Source organism: Numenius arquata, chromosome 17 (genome assembly GCF_964106895.1).
Source record: "Numenius arquata chromosome 17, bNumArq3.hap1.1, whole genome shotgun sequence".
Lineage (NCBI taxonomy): Eukaryota > Metazoa > Chordata > Aves > Charadriiformes > Scolopacidae > Numenius > Numenius arquata.
Window position 1 is genome coordinate 3,876,813 of NC_133592.1, and position 13,859 is coordinate 3,890,671.

At 54.8% G+C, this 13,859-nt stretch overlaps 1 protein-coding gene across 3 annotated transcripts; it reads right to left on the reverse strand.

Moving 5' to 3' along the window:
* Positions 1 to 2,806: 2,806 nt before the first annotated feature.
* Positions 2,807 to 13,784, reverse strand: PCYT2 (phosphate cytidylyltransferase 2, ethanolamine). 3 transcript variants are annotated; one of them, XM_074159915.1, is made up of 13 exons: positions 13,678 to 13,784; positions 13,169 to 13,257; positions 12,148 to 12,309; positions 10,277 to 10,343; positions 9,715 to 9,799; positions 8,610 to 8,654; positions 7,176 to 7,314; positions 6,440 to 6,522; positions 6,183 to 6,260; positions 5,531 to 5,596; positions 5,219 to 5,284; positions 4,645 to 4,733; positions 2,807 to 3,981 (listed from the first exon to the last, which is right to left on the reverse strand). In XM_074159915.1, the coding sequence occupies exons 1-13, from the start codon at positions 13,758 to 13,760 to the stop codon at positions 3,891 to 3,893; spliced, it is 1,143 nt and encodes a 380-aa protein (XP_074016016.1). In that variant the 5' UTR covers positions 13,761 to 13,784; the 3' UTR covers positions 2,807 to 3,890. The 3 variants fall into 3 exon arrangements, with proteins under 3 accessions (XP_074016016.1, XP_074016015.1, XP_074016014.1); XM_074159914.1 differs by lacking the exon at positions 12,148 to 12,309 and having other exon boundaries at positions 13,678 to 13,760; XM_074159913.1 differs by lacking the exon at positions 5,219 to 5,284 and having other exon boundaries at positions 13,678 to 13,760.
* Between the last annotated feature and the right edge of the window lie 75 nt (positions 13,785 to 13,859).

Consider the following 13,859-nt stretch of genomic DNA (forward strand, 5'->3'; position numbering starts at 1 on the left):
AATGTTGCGGCTGCTCAAACACTCAGCAGAACAAAAATCACCCGCTGATTGTGACCAGCAAATTGCTGCCCTGCTGGCAGCCCCGGGGGCCAGCCCCACACCCCGGTGGCTGCAGGGAGCCCATTGGGCATCACGGTGCCAGGCTGGGCTGTGGGGAGCAGCAGGAACCGACGGGGCTTTGCCGGGCGGTGAATGACCGCAGGCAGGGCACTGCTGTTCCTGTGTCACCCCAGCTGGGGAGGGTCCTGCTGCCCCCCCTGCACTGCAGGAGACCCGGGCGCAGCCCCCACACGGCACTGGGGCACCTCAGCCGTGCTCTGGCAGCAGGACACGGGCCTGGATAAACATGCTGCAAGGAGCTGGGTCTGGGCTTTGGCCAGGGTGGCGGTGGCCAACAGTGACGCACTGGGCATTGGGGTCCACTCACCCTATCTCCTCCCGTGAGTGGCTACCGGAGCCCCGGGGAACGAGCTCCAGCAGGATCTGGCTCCCCGCACCAGGATCTGGGCTGCTCTTGTGAGACTCAAGGCACCTACCACAACTGTTCCAGCAAATTAGTTCCCATTAGAGAAACATCGGGCGCTCACTGCAATCTGTATTGCGGGGTTGGGGGGGCGCTCCTCGGGATGGGCGCAGGAACCAAGGTCTTGAGCTTCTGCACTTGAGGGAGGGAAACAAAAAAACCACCACAAACCACAGAAAAAAAAGTCAGTCACAAACTTGAAATTCATGACATTTCCCCCCCTCCCTCCCCCCCCATTTTAACTCCATGCTCACATTTGCCCCCGGGACTTGCGGGTTGTCAGTAAACAGACGCTTAGAAGAAGGGCCCAGAGGCACTTGAAGAAGGGAACGTCTTATGCAGAAGTTTTCAGAGTGAACTCGGCGACAGCTCCCCGAGGCCCCGAGGAGCAGCAGCTCCACCGCGCTCCAGCTGAGCAAGCGGAGTTGACGTTTCCATGCAAATAAGTGGTACCAGCAGGCGAGCACCCGCGCATGATGAGAGCAGAAATAAAGTACTTTTGTCATTTTTTTTAATAACAGCTGTACCTGTCTGGGTCCCAGAGGCAGCTCATTTACATGCAAATGCTCAGCCCCGGGTAGATGTGTCACCGCGGCTCGGTTGTTTGTTTTTCATGACAAACTCTTCTGCTGTCTCTGTGGGAGGGGGCCGCAGGCTGCAGAGGGGTCTGAGCACTCAGCGGCGGGGATGGGGGGGTCCAGGAAAGGGGTGACAGCTCAGCGTCACGGCTGCTTTGGGTGCGAGGAGCAGCTTTGCCAGCTCCGGGGGGCAGCACTGACGTGCAGTGGGGTTTTAGGAGGGCACAGAGGGAGCTGGGGGCTCCAGCTCTGCCCCCGCACAATGGGGGTCCCACCACACACGTCCCTGTGCCCCACGGTGCTCTCCCTGCACCCACAGCAGGCGAAGCGCTGGCCTGAGCCGTTCTCCTGATGGCCGGGACTCACCCCACTCCCACCCCCCCCGACTGCAGCAGGACGAGGATGGGGTTCAGCCCGATCCCACAGACCCTCAGGGAGCTGAGACGGACTCACCATGATTTCTGCTGGGGTGTAGCTGAACAGGGAGCCAGGGCACAGCTCGCAGAACAGCCCGTTCCACCGGGGGCGAATCCCCAACAGCAGCCACTGCCTTCGGTCCGGAGGAGAAAAGCCCTGGTCCCAGCCGGAGAGCTGCAGTGGAGCAGCCGCTGCCCAGCAGGGACAACCAGCACCAAGGGCTCGCCGGGAGGGAGATGTCCCCTCCCCAGAGCTCGGGGAGCACCTCAAGCCAGGCAGGGGTCACAGCCTTTCTGCCACAGCCACTGTCCTGCCACCAGCCAGCAAGGCAAGACCTTCCTAGAGAGGAAGCACATTCCTTCTCAACAAAGAGGGCGGCACGCGCTTGGGATCACTCCTGCACCCCCAGGGCTGCCCTTTCCTCTCCTCCAGCTGCAGATCTCCCTGCAGGCCCCTGGGGACAGGAGAGCATGGCGTGGAGTGTGGCCACCAAGGCTGGGAGCAGCTAGGACCAGCCAGCCCTTCCTTGCCCTCCCAAAGGGGAGCATCCTGGTGGCAGTGGCCTTGGGGCCGGAAGGGAGAGCTGGGAGCAGCGTGGGACGAGGGACATGCTCAGGACACCATTCACGCTCAACATGGCACAGGGATGGGATGCCGTTCCTACCACAGGCACCCGAGGGGCTCCAGGTTCTCCGGTCCCTCCTGCCGGGGGCTCGGTGGGAGCGTTCCCACGCAGGTGGGTGTCTCAGCTCTTGTCACGGATGACACATTCATTACTGAAATGTCAATATGCAAACGCAGGCTCTGGGATTAGCAACTACACAGCCCTGAGAGCCCGAGCTCCACAGCTGATCTGTTCCCACCACTCACCAGGTCACCTCCTCCCTCCATACCCACCACAGCTACGAGCCCACCAAACTGCTGGGACACTCACTTTCCCAGTGCAAATTCTGCTGTAATGTTAAGAGTCCAGAAAGCATAAAAACCCAGAAAACAGCAAAGACCAGACCCCCTCACACAGTCTAGTTAATTTTCTAGCGAATTCAGCAAAAACCTCCTCCCAGAGGGAAAACAAACGGCTGCCTCTGCCAGAGGGATCCCTTACCCCTGCACCAGAACAAACCCAACGTGTCCCAGTGCCTGAGGGCAACGGGCTTGTTCTCGGGCCACAGTAGCCTCTCCCCAGTTCCCACCAGAAACCCCAGGAGCACCTGCTGTAGGAGAAACCTCCAGGCAGGGACTGTCCCCTTTCTGCCACCCGGGCTCCAGCCCCAAAGAGACCAACACAGCACTTGTCAATGTTTTATTAATGATCAGCAACAGAAGTTTACAACAGAGAGAACAACAGAACCGGGGTGGAAGGACCGTCCCGCAGAGCGCGGGGAGCGACAGCCACCACAGCACCCTGGAATGTTGGAGGCAGAAAGGGGCTCAGCCCAGCACCCGTCTCCCTCAGCCCCGCATCTCCCGCGGGGCCACGCGTGCTGCGCCCCAGCCCTCACACAACAGCCCTGACACTTCAGTCCCTCCCTTGGACGACCCGCCGGGCATGAGGTGGGCACCGGCAGGAGCAGCATGAGGGCTCCGAGCAGCGTCTACACACAGCACCGGGTCCTGCTGCCTCACAAAGGGTAGAGCCCCCAGCGTGCCCAGAAATCCCTCAAACCCACCAGGGAAAACGGCAGAACTGAGGGTCCCTGGGCCACCCGTCCCTCACAGCAGCTGCCACAAACGATTCACCGGCACCAGAGCGGAGAGAGGATTGATCCAGCTCAACCTGAAGCAGCTTTGGGTCTGGTTCTCACACAGAGGCCCGTGGGCACCTCCCGCAGCCGCACAGCGATGGCCCAGTGTCCCTAACCGAGGACTGACAGGAGGAACCGCGGGTGCCACATCCCTTCCCTGGGGAGGCCGCTCTCGTCCGTCTGTCCAGCCACCCCCCCTCACCACCCAACGGGCCACTCTGGGACACAGACTCCGTCAGGACAGACGGACCCGGAGGGGCAGAGGGGGCCTGGGCGGCTGCTCCATTTCCCCCCTACTAAAAAGCCAGAAATGGCAGAAGGTAAAAGCACATCAACATGTTAAAACATTAGTTATAATTAAAACCATTTTGTTTTTCTTTTGTCGAATCTCCTCCTGGGAAAGGGGTTGGGGGCTGATTAACAGAGGAAAAGCTAGGCAGCAGGATCCTGACTTGTTATGTCTGCATAATTAGTGCAGGAGGAGCTAGGACAGAAGAGGGTAGGATAGCACATCCTACACGCCAGCAGCGGTGTCCCCGTTCCGGGGTCCCTTCTGGAAGGGCTCTCTGCTCCCCAAGAGGGTGAGGCTGCAGCGCTCAGTGACCCACACGTCGGCCCTCTGCCGGCCTAGTGCTTCTCCTCCTCCAATCTCTTCATGGCCTCCAACACTGCCAGCTCTTTCGCTTCCTTCTTCTGGTTCCTGGCTTCAAACTCCAGCCTGCATCAACCACAAAATGCCATGAGATTCTCATCCACCCATATTTCTAGTGGACAAAAAGCACCTGGAGCAGGGGAGCACTGCCTTCTCCTATGCTGCTTTGTTCTGAGGGTACTGCAGAAACCTCACCAGGAACCCCCAGACTCCCCTCAGAGCCAGCTCCCAGAGCTCACCAGACTGTTACCACCACCCCGCAGCCCCAGGCTCCCACACTGGCCAAACATGACTTATTTCTCCCTCTGAAGAAGATGCTGCTCGTCCACACTTGGTCTGTCCTGGGACAGACCACTTAGTACCGTGATATCGCCAAGGTCACTGAAGGTGAAGGGCTCAGGCCTAAAAGAGCACACCTTGAAAGAAGGAACATGCTAAATCCCCAAGAACACAGCAAGGCAATTCTGTCATTAATAGAGAAGGAGGGAAAATAACAAAACATGCTGCGAAGCACGTTCTGACATAGCAGAGTTCAGCTATTCCTTTTCCTGCACAGTCCAGTATTTTCACATTTAAGCAGCTTGCCCAAGCTGTGGAAGATGAAGGACCATTTCACTGATTCTGTGCCTTTAGATAAGCCCTTCTCTTCCCGTTAGATCCCAGTTATTAGCCCTCAGACAAGCTGGATGGAACAGTACGAGACAGAACTGGCAGATGAAGAAAGCCAACCTGTTCTTGATGATTCTTTGCACAATTAAGTCCGTGGTGAGATTGCTGCCACTGTCCACCAGCTGGAAAATGCCGCGTCTCTTCGGTTCCTGTGAACAAACACACTGGACTCAGCCCCGGAAAAACACGCAGGACCTCTGGGTTCACAGCTCGGAAGCGAAAGCTGAGCAGAAGTCACGGCAGGTCCTGTGGGCACCCAGCCAGGCACGACAAAAAACGATCTCCAAGGGGGCAGAATAAATCACTGCTGAAAGCAAAGCTTCACCTACAGGGGAGCTGCCCAGGTCTGGCAGAAGAGAGCAAAGATTACAGGATTTCTCATTCTGCCACGAAGGCAGCAGAAACAGGCAAAACAAAACAGTGAGTAAGAGAATGGAGCTGTTGTGAATGATTTACAGGCTCTGCTCCAAGCAGCTGCCCTCAGGGGCGGATGAAAAACAGCATCACCTGCCAAGGACTTGCCTGGGGAGCACCCTCTGCAATACGAATTCTCAGCTCAGGAACATGAACAAATCCACACGGTATCTATCAAACGCTGACAAAGAAGCCCGGACAACAGCAGCCTGTAGCTTACCTCATATGGATCAGAACCGTCCTTGTCTGGCACCACCTCAGTCATCCCATGACACACAAGTGTTACCTGGAGAAGGACACAAAGTCATTGACAAGACCTGAAAGATGACAGGGGCTTTCCCGGCAGCGCAGCCTGGAGATCAGCAAAGTCCCCCTCCTGTACCAGGCCTGGCAGTTCTTCGGAGCTCCCTATAATCCCGCTCTGCAAGATCATCCCTCTTCTACACCCCTGTACTTTCCTGCACCACCTTCAGGTCCCCAAGCACAACACAACCCAACATCTTCATGTACATCTATACGTAAGGACTCTCACCCTGAAGTGATCCAGCAGATCAGCAGTGACAGCGTAGGGGGCTCCAATCACCACTTCTGAGACATACTAGAAAATAAACCAGGTAGAGAGTCCAAATTTGAAAAGAAAAAAACCCAACAAACCCACCAAAACAGAGGCCAGCCTGCTTCCTAAACAGACTCGAGCAGGTCATGTGATTACAGAGTCAAGAACTCAAAGGGAAGAGGGAAGTGGGTTTAGCAGCCGCTCCTTGTAACACAGGATCTTTTTGCTCCACCAAAGAATATGTTTTCTGCTACTCCATATGTAGCAAATCCAAAAGTTAACTGCTCAGGGCACACGTTTCCCCACATTTCTTTCCCAGGAATTTCCTCCCCTGCTGCAGAGAGCGGAGTTTCCTACAAGAACACAGCAGCGCAGCAGAGCAGTTCTCTGCAAGGCATCCACCACGGAGGTGGAGGGGTTCCACAGCTGGCACTCACCAGGAGAACAGAGGGGCCCAGCGATTCCTCCCGAGAGCATGCAGCCCCTCGGGCAGCCTGAAGGGATCAGTCTTGCCTTTGCCTTCTCAGCGCACACCAAGAACTCACGCAGGAGCTGGCTGAGGTGACTACCACCCAGCCCCAGGTGATTTCTGGAGCAGCGCGGAGGCACTGACCCTACTGGCACTTACCCTGCAGGCCAAGACGCTGAGTGTTCTCTCGTGGATGTTCATGATGGGATAGTTCTTCCCTTTGTAGCGATTTACTTCCTAAGACAAAGCACCAGGCACAATTAGAAGAGAGACAAAGCAACCTCCTTTCCCTCTCACTGTCTCCCAACACAAAAATCCCATATTGGCCAACATATCCCTGTCTTCCAGAGCACAGCCTGCATGTTTCAGAAAGAACAGGGGACGAGCTGCCCTGGCTTTAGATGTTACATACAGACCTGATCAAAGTGCAGCCCAGCAATGATGTAGGGCTTCTCTGCCAGCTGGTGAACCTTCTCCAGGAAATCTACATGCCCAATATCTGTAGACCGATTTAAGGAATAGAAGCTGCCATGGAAAATAGGGAAAGGAAGACAGAAACAGATGCACTGAAAAACTACAGTGGGAGACAGGAATCCCAAGATTTTATTTTTGCATTACTTCTTGTCTATGTCCTAAGAACAGTTTCCTCCTCCCTCCTTGGGCTCCACAGGTTCTGGGAAAGAGCCAAGACACCATCTCAGCTCCACTTCACATGGACGCAACTTTCCTCTGTCCAGAATCTCTACCTGTTTCAGGTGTTCTGGCACAACACCTCACAGACCATCCCAGGGATGCAGCATTTGCTCTAGATGCCCTGTGCAGTCACTTGGTCTGCAAGAGCCAGTCCTCAGAGGGACCACAGTGTGAGCATCAAAGAGTGGAGGGTGTCCAGCTGTCATCCTGAAACCCTCCAACAGCCACAAATTTCTCTAGAGAGGAGCTGTAGCTCCTTTCTCAGTGTCCTTTGACTAAGAAACTGCCACTAAGAACTCCTGCCTCCTCCCTCACATGCACACCTACAGAAAAGAAGGGGAAAAAAAGGGAAGATAAAAAAAAAAAAGAGGTAAATATCCTAGTCCGGTGCCTCAAAACATGAAAACATCAAACAAAAACACCAACACTGTTTTCTTGACAAAGCAGAGTCAAGGATACGGAACAGGTCGAAGGCTCCGGCCACGTAGATGATAGTGTCTCCTGGCTGTGGCTCCTTCCCTGATGCAAACTGGATGATCTTCTGAGATGTCTGTAGGAACTGCGAGACGCCAGTCCAGGGACTGTGGCCTTTTGGCCCCTGGGAAAACACACCCCCCACATTTCAGGCTCACGGAGGGGCTTTGGACAACACACATGACGCAGCTGCAGGCAATTTACCAGCCTTCACTTGCCAGCAAGTGTCATGGCTCTCAGCAGCTTGGGCTTTCGATATTCCTGACACCAAGTATTTATGCAATCTCACAAAATCCCTTTTCACTCTACTGAACACCGTCTAAATCATCCCCTCAACAGCCAGCTAAGGAAATGCCGAGAGGAAAGCTCAGGAAGAAGGAAGGCAACAGGGCAGGCTGGGATTTGCAGGAGAGGCAAGGCTTACTCATGGAGACAACACACAGCCTACCCAGGCTCTCGGCAAGCCCGAAGGCTACCCATTCCCCTGGCGAGGTCACCAGACTGGGAGCTGCAGAGCCCAGCGCCGGTGAAACCAAAGACGGAGCTTTATCCCCGCCATGTGGCAGTTTTGGGAAACAGCCACCGAGTCACCCGCTCCGGGCCCTGCTGCGCTCCCTAAAGCCAGGGGCTCCACAGGACTTGGAAGAACAGGGACAACTCAGCCATTCCACGGCAGCATGCAGAAGGGGGTCATGCGGGGACCTGGTGCCCAGACATTCTCCCAGATCCAGGCATCAGGACACAGCCATGCTGGAACGACAGGGCCCGTAAAGCCTGCTCAAAAAACACCCGACGTGGTGGAGAACAAAGAGGGTGATTCAGCCCAGTCAGCAAACCCCCTGTGAGTAAAAAAAAAGATGTAGGTCCAGGTGCTCGTTAGTCAGGGACAATCCAACACCCAGGAAAACAACCTCTTCAGAGGTCACCCCAGACGTGAGCTGGGCATGACGGCAGGGAATCCCAGGAGCAGCACTCCAGTACTTGAAAACCAGACATGCGAATTCTGCAGCACAGCATGGTACTACATGCCTGCAACTTAAATGCTTCCCAGACCTAACACAACACCTTTAAAAACATGAGCACCCAAAGGAGCATCCACAGAGGCTGTCCCTGGGCTGGAACTGCATGCGGGCACCTGGGTCCCAAAGGAATCGTCAATAAAAAATTTACAAGCAAGCCAGAAAACCAGCAAAGGCTCAACTCGCAGCAGCTCTATGGCGGCGCTGACACGGCCCCATGCGGCCACACCTGCCTGTTTCACTGACTACAGCAGACACTTTACAGGGCAGCAGACATTTACTGAGGTTACTACTAAATGCGGGGTAAAAAACTAATCCTGCAACACAGGCCAGAAAGCACATTGGGAATCCTTCTCAGACAGGACAACAACCAGACGTTCACGACCACAACACACATTACCTTCCCAAAGTTGTCAGTGTGCTTCCGATAGTCTAGGTCCTCATCCTGAAGGGAGATAAAGAGTCAAAATGTTTAAGCACTCACACAGCTCATCCAACCAAGAACATGCTTGTGTGGGGCAGAAGTGCCGGGAAGTCCAGGCCCAGACTCCACATCGTTGATCCCTGGCACTGAACGCTGACAAACGAGTTAATATCTAAACCGGAGCCATCTCCCAGCATGAGTCAGATGAAATGTCCTTATCTGATCCCAGCCTGGCACACACGGTGATGGTGGCTCCTGCCCAACCTGACGGCATTGCACACCTACGTCCTGCCTCCGCTACGCAGCCCCCAACAGCACAGCATACCTCCTCTCCCAAAGACACTTCGCTAGAGACGGGCACCGCTCTCTGCAGACGGACAGCACCACTGTGCCAGATCTTGGTGTGAACTCACACAGCACGTCTGAGCCAATCTAACAGCTCAGCTCACTAAAAGATCTTCCTCTGCTCCTGAATTCTCTCGTGCGTCCCTCGTCTTGCCCCTGTTGTTATATAGGGGATTCCATTCACTGGGTTGCTTGTTTACCAAGTCAATTCAACTCATTAACCAACATAAAACTACTGCCTTTATCTTCCTTTGGTCAGGTTAGCTATCTACCAGGTAGTGAGCCAAGGAGACTCAAGAAAGGTCTGATAAGACTAGAGACAGCAGAAGGCAGAAGAAGGCAGCTCAGCGGGAAGGAAGAGGACTTTCCAACTCTGGCAGCACTGGGCTGGTAGATCAACGTGGCTGCACGATGTAGTTTCACCCTCGGAGGAGCCACAGGAGAGCCTGTAGTTCGCATAACGTTCCCGAAGCCCACACCACTCAGGAGGGATCAAAGATTTTATCCTCCCCACACCTTTCCAAAGCAGCACAGGCTGAGATCACACTGTGATCCCAGACAGGCTTAAGCAAACATAAGCAGGTTGTTTTGCTGCCACTGCCCATAATCCGCTTGCCAGTTCTCGGTGCACCCAGGAGCCAGACCCAGCAGCTCTACTGCCACTTGGGGCAGCAAAAGGAAAGAGCTGGCCGTATGCCCTGGCCTCCAGACTCCCACCCAAAGCCCTCTGACTCACTATGTTGCTGTGGTGAGCCTTAGTCATGAGCAGCATGCGGCCGACGAGGTCGGTAGTGGACACACCTTGGGTGCGTTTGCATTCCCTGCAGGGAGACAAGCAAAGGGTGAAGCAGAAGCCACAGGAGCAAATGACTCTCCTCTTCCCACCGTTACCATAGAAACATCCAAGACACCTGATAAATCCGAACCAGGGACCATCCCGAGAGTCTTTCTTCTACCCGCTCTTGATACAGTGTTAATTTGTGAGCCTCTGCATCTCCTTCACACCACAGCAACTGCCCGCATGAGGAAAACTTACCCTGGACAGAGCTCACTCCCAGTGAGGCTCCAGGACCAGAACTAGCATTTTCTGGGAACAGGAAGCCCCAGCCAGTCAGTGGCTAGTCTGTGACACTTCCCAGAAGCCAAAATAGCAGGAGCAACTGAAGCTCTGACACACGTTACGGCAAAATCAAACTGTGATCTGAAGAGAGCTGTGTTTCACCTGACTTCCCTTCAGGGCATAAACTCCCAGGAACTCTACCCAACACAGGGTAAGAAGGTAAATATCAACGGGTTACCTGTATCGCCCCGCGGTCTTCACTTCCTCGTAGGTGTCCTTGCCATCTACTGTTAAGGTGATGTCATCTGCAAGGAGAGAAAAGCCTCAGAACTGCACCCCAAGCCTTCCTGCCCAAAAGCTGGTGTAGGACAACAGCAGTAGCTGAGCAGGTCCAGCACATAACCCAGACCAGAACTCCTGCAGCCCAAATCCCTGGGCAGGCACGTGGGAACCATCCTGCATCCCACGGAAACGTCAGGGGTTTGCAAGCTCTGTGGAGACAAGCACATTCCTGGATGCTAAACACCATTAACCAGGGGGTCTCGTGTTTTTTAGATAGTCCAGAAAATCTGAGCTGGCTGCCCTTGGGATGAATCCAGCCACAGGCATGACGGAATTATTGTCTGAATGACAACAAACAGCTACTGTTGGTCTCAGTATTAAAAAGCACCTTAACTTCTCTAGGACTGGTTTAAGCCGTTGGTTCATGTTACAATTTTTTCAGTCAAATAAACAGTCCTCCAACAGCCAGTTCTTCCCCTCAGCGATGGCGCTTCTACAGTGACATCAAGCCACCTTTCAACAGAGTTAATTCCGGTTCCTCCTTGGCATGGTTCCTAACTCTTATCTACAAAAACCACCTCTCACCTACTTTTAGCGATAGCATAAAATCTTCACAAGTGGAAACCTAACCTGGGTTTCACCTGGCAGAACAGCCATCTCACAGTGCTCTTTGTCACACAGTTGGGTGGCAGGATGATGAGTTCTCACACCCTCACTTGAGAGCACAGGGGCAGAAGAGAACACGCTGCCGGGAGAGAGGCAGAGAGGGGGTTTGATCCCTCACACCTTCCCAGCTCAGCGCAGCTATTTCAAAACTTATTATCTTTTGCATAAACGCAGCCTGGCAAAGCTGCAGCGCGCAGGGTATTGCTCAGGTAGAAGCACCGAGTGATGTGGCAGAGGGGATAAATGCAAGGAAACTGGAGCAAAGGCCACAAGCACATCTCTGTTGCCACAATCTCTCACAAAGTCCAGTAAAGGGTCATGTGCCCCAAACACACGTTCAGGGCAGGCAATTAAGTTAACAAGGAATTTGATAATCACCCTGTCCACGTGAAAAAGCATATCTACCTCATAGAAGATTAATGATTTCTTCACGTTTAATTAGATACTTGGCTCACCGATGGCAGGTGGCTGGGATCAGAGGAGGAATGATATGTAAAATGGGTGCAAAGACTACTCCTGATTAAAGGAGCAAAATACCTTCAGAGGGGCAGGGAGGAGGGGGCAAGGCTGAATGAACACAAGAAGCAGTGCTGGGAAGGGACAGAGTACAAAACCAAGAATGTTTCCTCAGAACACCTGTTCTCTCCAGTGACTGTAAACTGAAAAGTGTTCATAGTAAGAACTAGGACTCTGACCACACGGTCAGCTAAGCCCTTGAACAGCTTATCAGCTGGATAAAGAGAGAAGCTTTTCAGATCTGATCTCATCCCAGGATAAGCAGATATAAACACGATTGTACTTCCGCACACTTACCTTTTTAACAGTGTTTTTCACATTTAAGTTTTGTAAATGACTTTTCCCTATGCACAAATTTCTGTTTGTGCTAAGGGCAACCTCAGGATAACTGTCAGGCAACGTGTTTCACCTTTGTAAGTGAAAGGGATGCCTAAAACCAGGGGATCTGGCCACTCTTAGGGTGCCTGGCACACAGACGTATTTCCCCAGAATGCCAGAAGTGGCCATTCTGCCCAGCACACGCCTCCATACACCAGGGATCTGCCAATGGCCAGAACGTTCCTTGGTTTGCAGGAGGGAAACGAAGAGCACACAAGCCCCAGAGGGTCTGTGTTAACACAACTATCGCCTCCAAATACCACTCACCACCATGCACACAGAAGTCACAGTTATACTTGTCCAGGGTTTCCAGCGTGGTGACATAGGGAGCTCCTGGAGCAATCTCATCCACCCACTTGATGGCTTGCACCATTTTGTACCTCTCCTCCTGCGTAAAGACAGGGGGGCCCTTGTGCTTGGCGATCTCCTCTGGGCAAGAAACAGAGAAACCCAGTTAGAAGCGTGTACTACAGCTGTGAAGATGCCCACCTATGGGAGCCACACTCATTTGATGGGTGGGTGAACTTCACTGTGGGCCTAAACTCAGCCAGGAATGGCTTGTGGTAGAGAAGGAAGCCCCAGCTAGATCAGGAAAGATTTTAATTCAGTTCAGTTTTAGTTCAGTTCAGATTTAATTCAGTTAATTTCCTAAGCGCATAACAGCCCTGAAATTCACTAAGAAGGCAAAAGGTCTCTGTGCCCCCCTGTACCCAGAAGCTTCCTATTGGGGGGACCACAGGGGTCTCCTGGGGCAGTTTGCACCTGCAAACCAGACTGATTTTCAAACGGTTCAGTTGTTTTTACAGCACAGAACACAGATCACAGAATGGTTAGAGTTGGAAGGGACCTTAAAGATCATCCAGTTCCAACCCCCCTGCCCTGGGCAGGGACACCTCCCACCAGACCAGGTTGCTCCAAGCCCCCTCCAACCTGGCCTTGAACCCCTCCAGGGATGGGGCAGCCACAGCTTCTCTGGGCAACCTGGGCCAGGGTCTCACCACCCTCACAGCAAAGAATTTCTTTCTAGTATCTAACCTAAATCTCCCCTCTTTCAATCTGAAACCATTACCACTCGTCCTATCCCCCCTCAAAGGCAGCTGGGGAGCACCAAAGGGGCAACTCCGCTCCTTCACCCAGGGGAGATGCCTTCCTTTTGGAAGCTGCTGCTCCCTGAGGAGATGCAGGGGAGAAGCCTGCTTTCCATTGGGACATCTCCCTTCTCTCAGGGGCTATCCTCGCCGGCGATTCTAGAGACAGCAGGAGGTGAAAAGCTGAGAAAACCTCTTACCGTCTGTGTGGACTCCAACAATCAGATAATCTCCCATGGCGCGAGCCTGGCGCAGCTGGTTGGAGTGGCCATAGTGCACCATGTCATAGCTAGAAAGACAACGGCCGCTCAGTGCGGGGACGCGGGGCAGCGGCAGGAGGTGACCTTCCCCCGGGCAGCGCTGACGGGGACCGTCCCGGGGCTCCAAAGTCTGGGGTCTCTGCTGTCAGGCAGCGACTGTCCCCTCGGCCGGCTGGCGGGGAGGCGGCGGTTCCCTCACACCGCCATAACCCGACCCAGCCGGGGATCGCGGTGCCGGGTCCGGGTCTCCCCCTGCGCCGGGTCCGGCTGCAGCCCCGGGCACCCGGGACGGAACCGGAGCACCGTGGGCCCATTCCGAAGCCGCTCCCGGCGGCGGAGCGGTCACGTCCCGCAGCCGCCCGCGGGGCCCGGCCGCGCGGCGGTTGACAGAGGAGCCGGAGGCACCATGGCAGCCAACACGGTTTATTCCCGCCGCCCGCCCCACTCACCATCCGTCGCACCAGACGCGCACCGGCCGCTGCGCCGCCGCGCCGCCCGCCGGGCCGCCGCCCGCCGCCCCGTTGCGCAGCATGGCCGCGCTGTCACCGGCGGCGCCGCCCGCAGCCCAGCGAGCGGGGCCGCCGCCGCCCGCCCCGTCCCGCCCCCGCCGCCATCTTGGGCCCGCCCGCCC

Bases quoted from the DNA above. Each gene is read 5' to 3' on its own strand.
- PCYT2 (XM_074159915.1), bottom strand. From the start codon at position 13,760: ATGCTGCGCAACGGGGCGGCGGGCGGCGGCCCGGCGGGCGGCGCGGCG. The intron at 7,315-8,609 runs GTAATGTGTGTT...GTGTTTTCCCAG, and splicing joins ACACTGACAACTTTGGGAAG to GGGCCAAAAGGCCACAGTCC. The intron at 5,285-5,530 runs GTGAGAGTCCTT...GTCCTTCTCCAG, and splicing joins ATCTGCTGGATCACTTCAGG to GTAACACTTGTGTGTCATGG.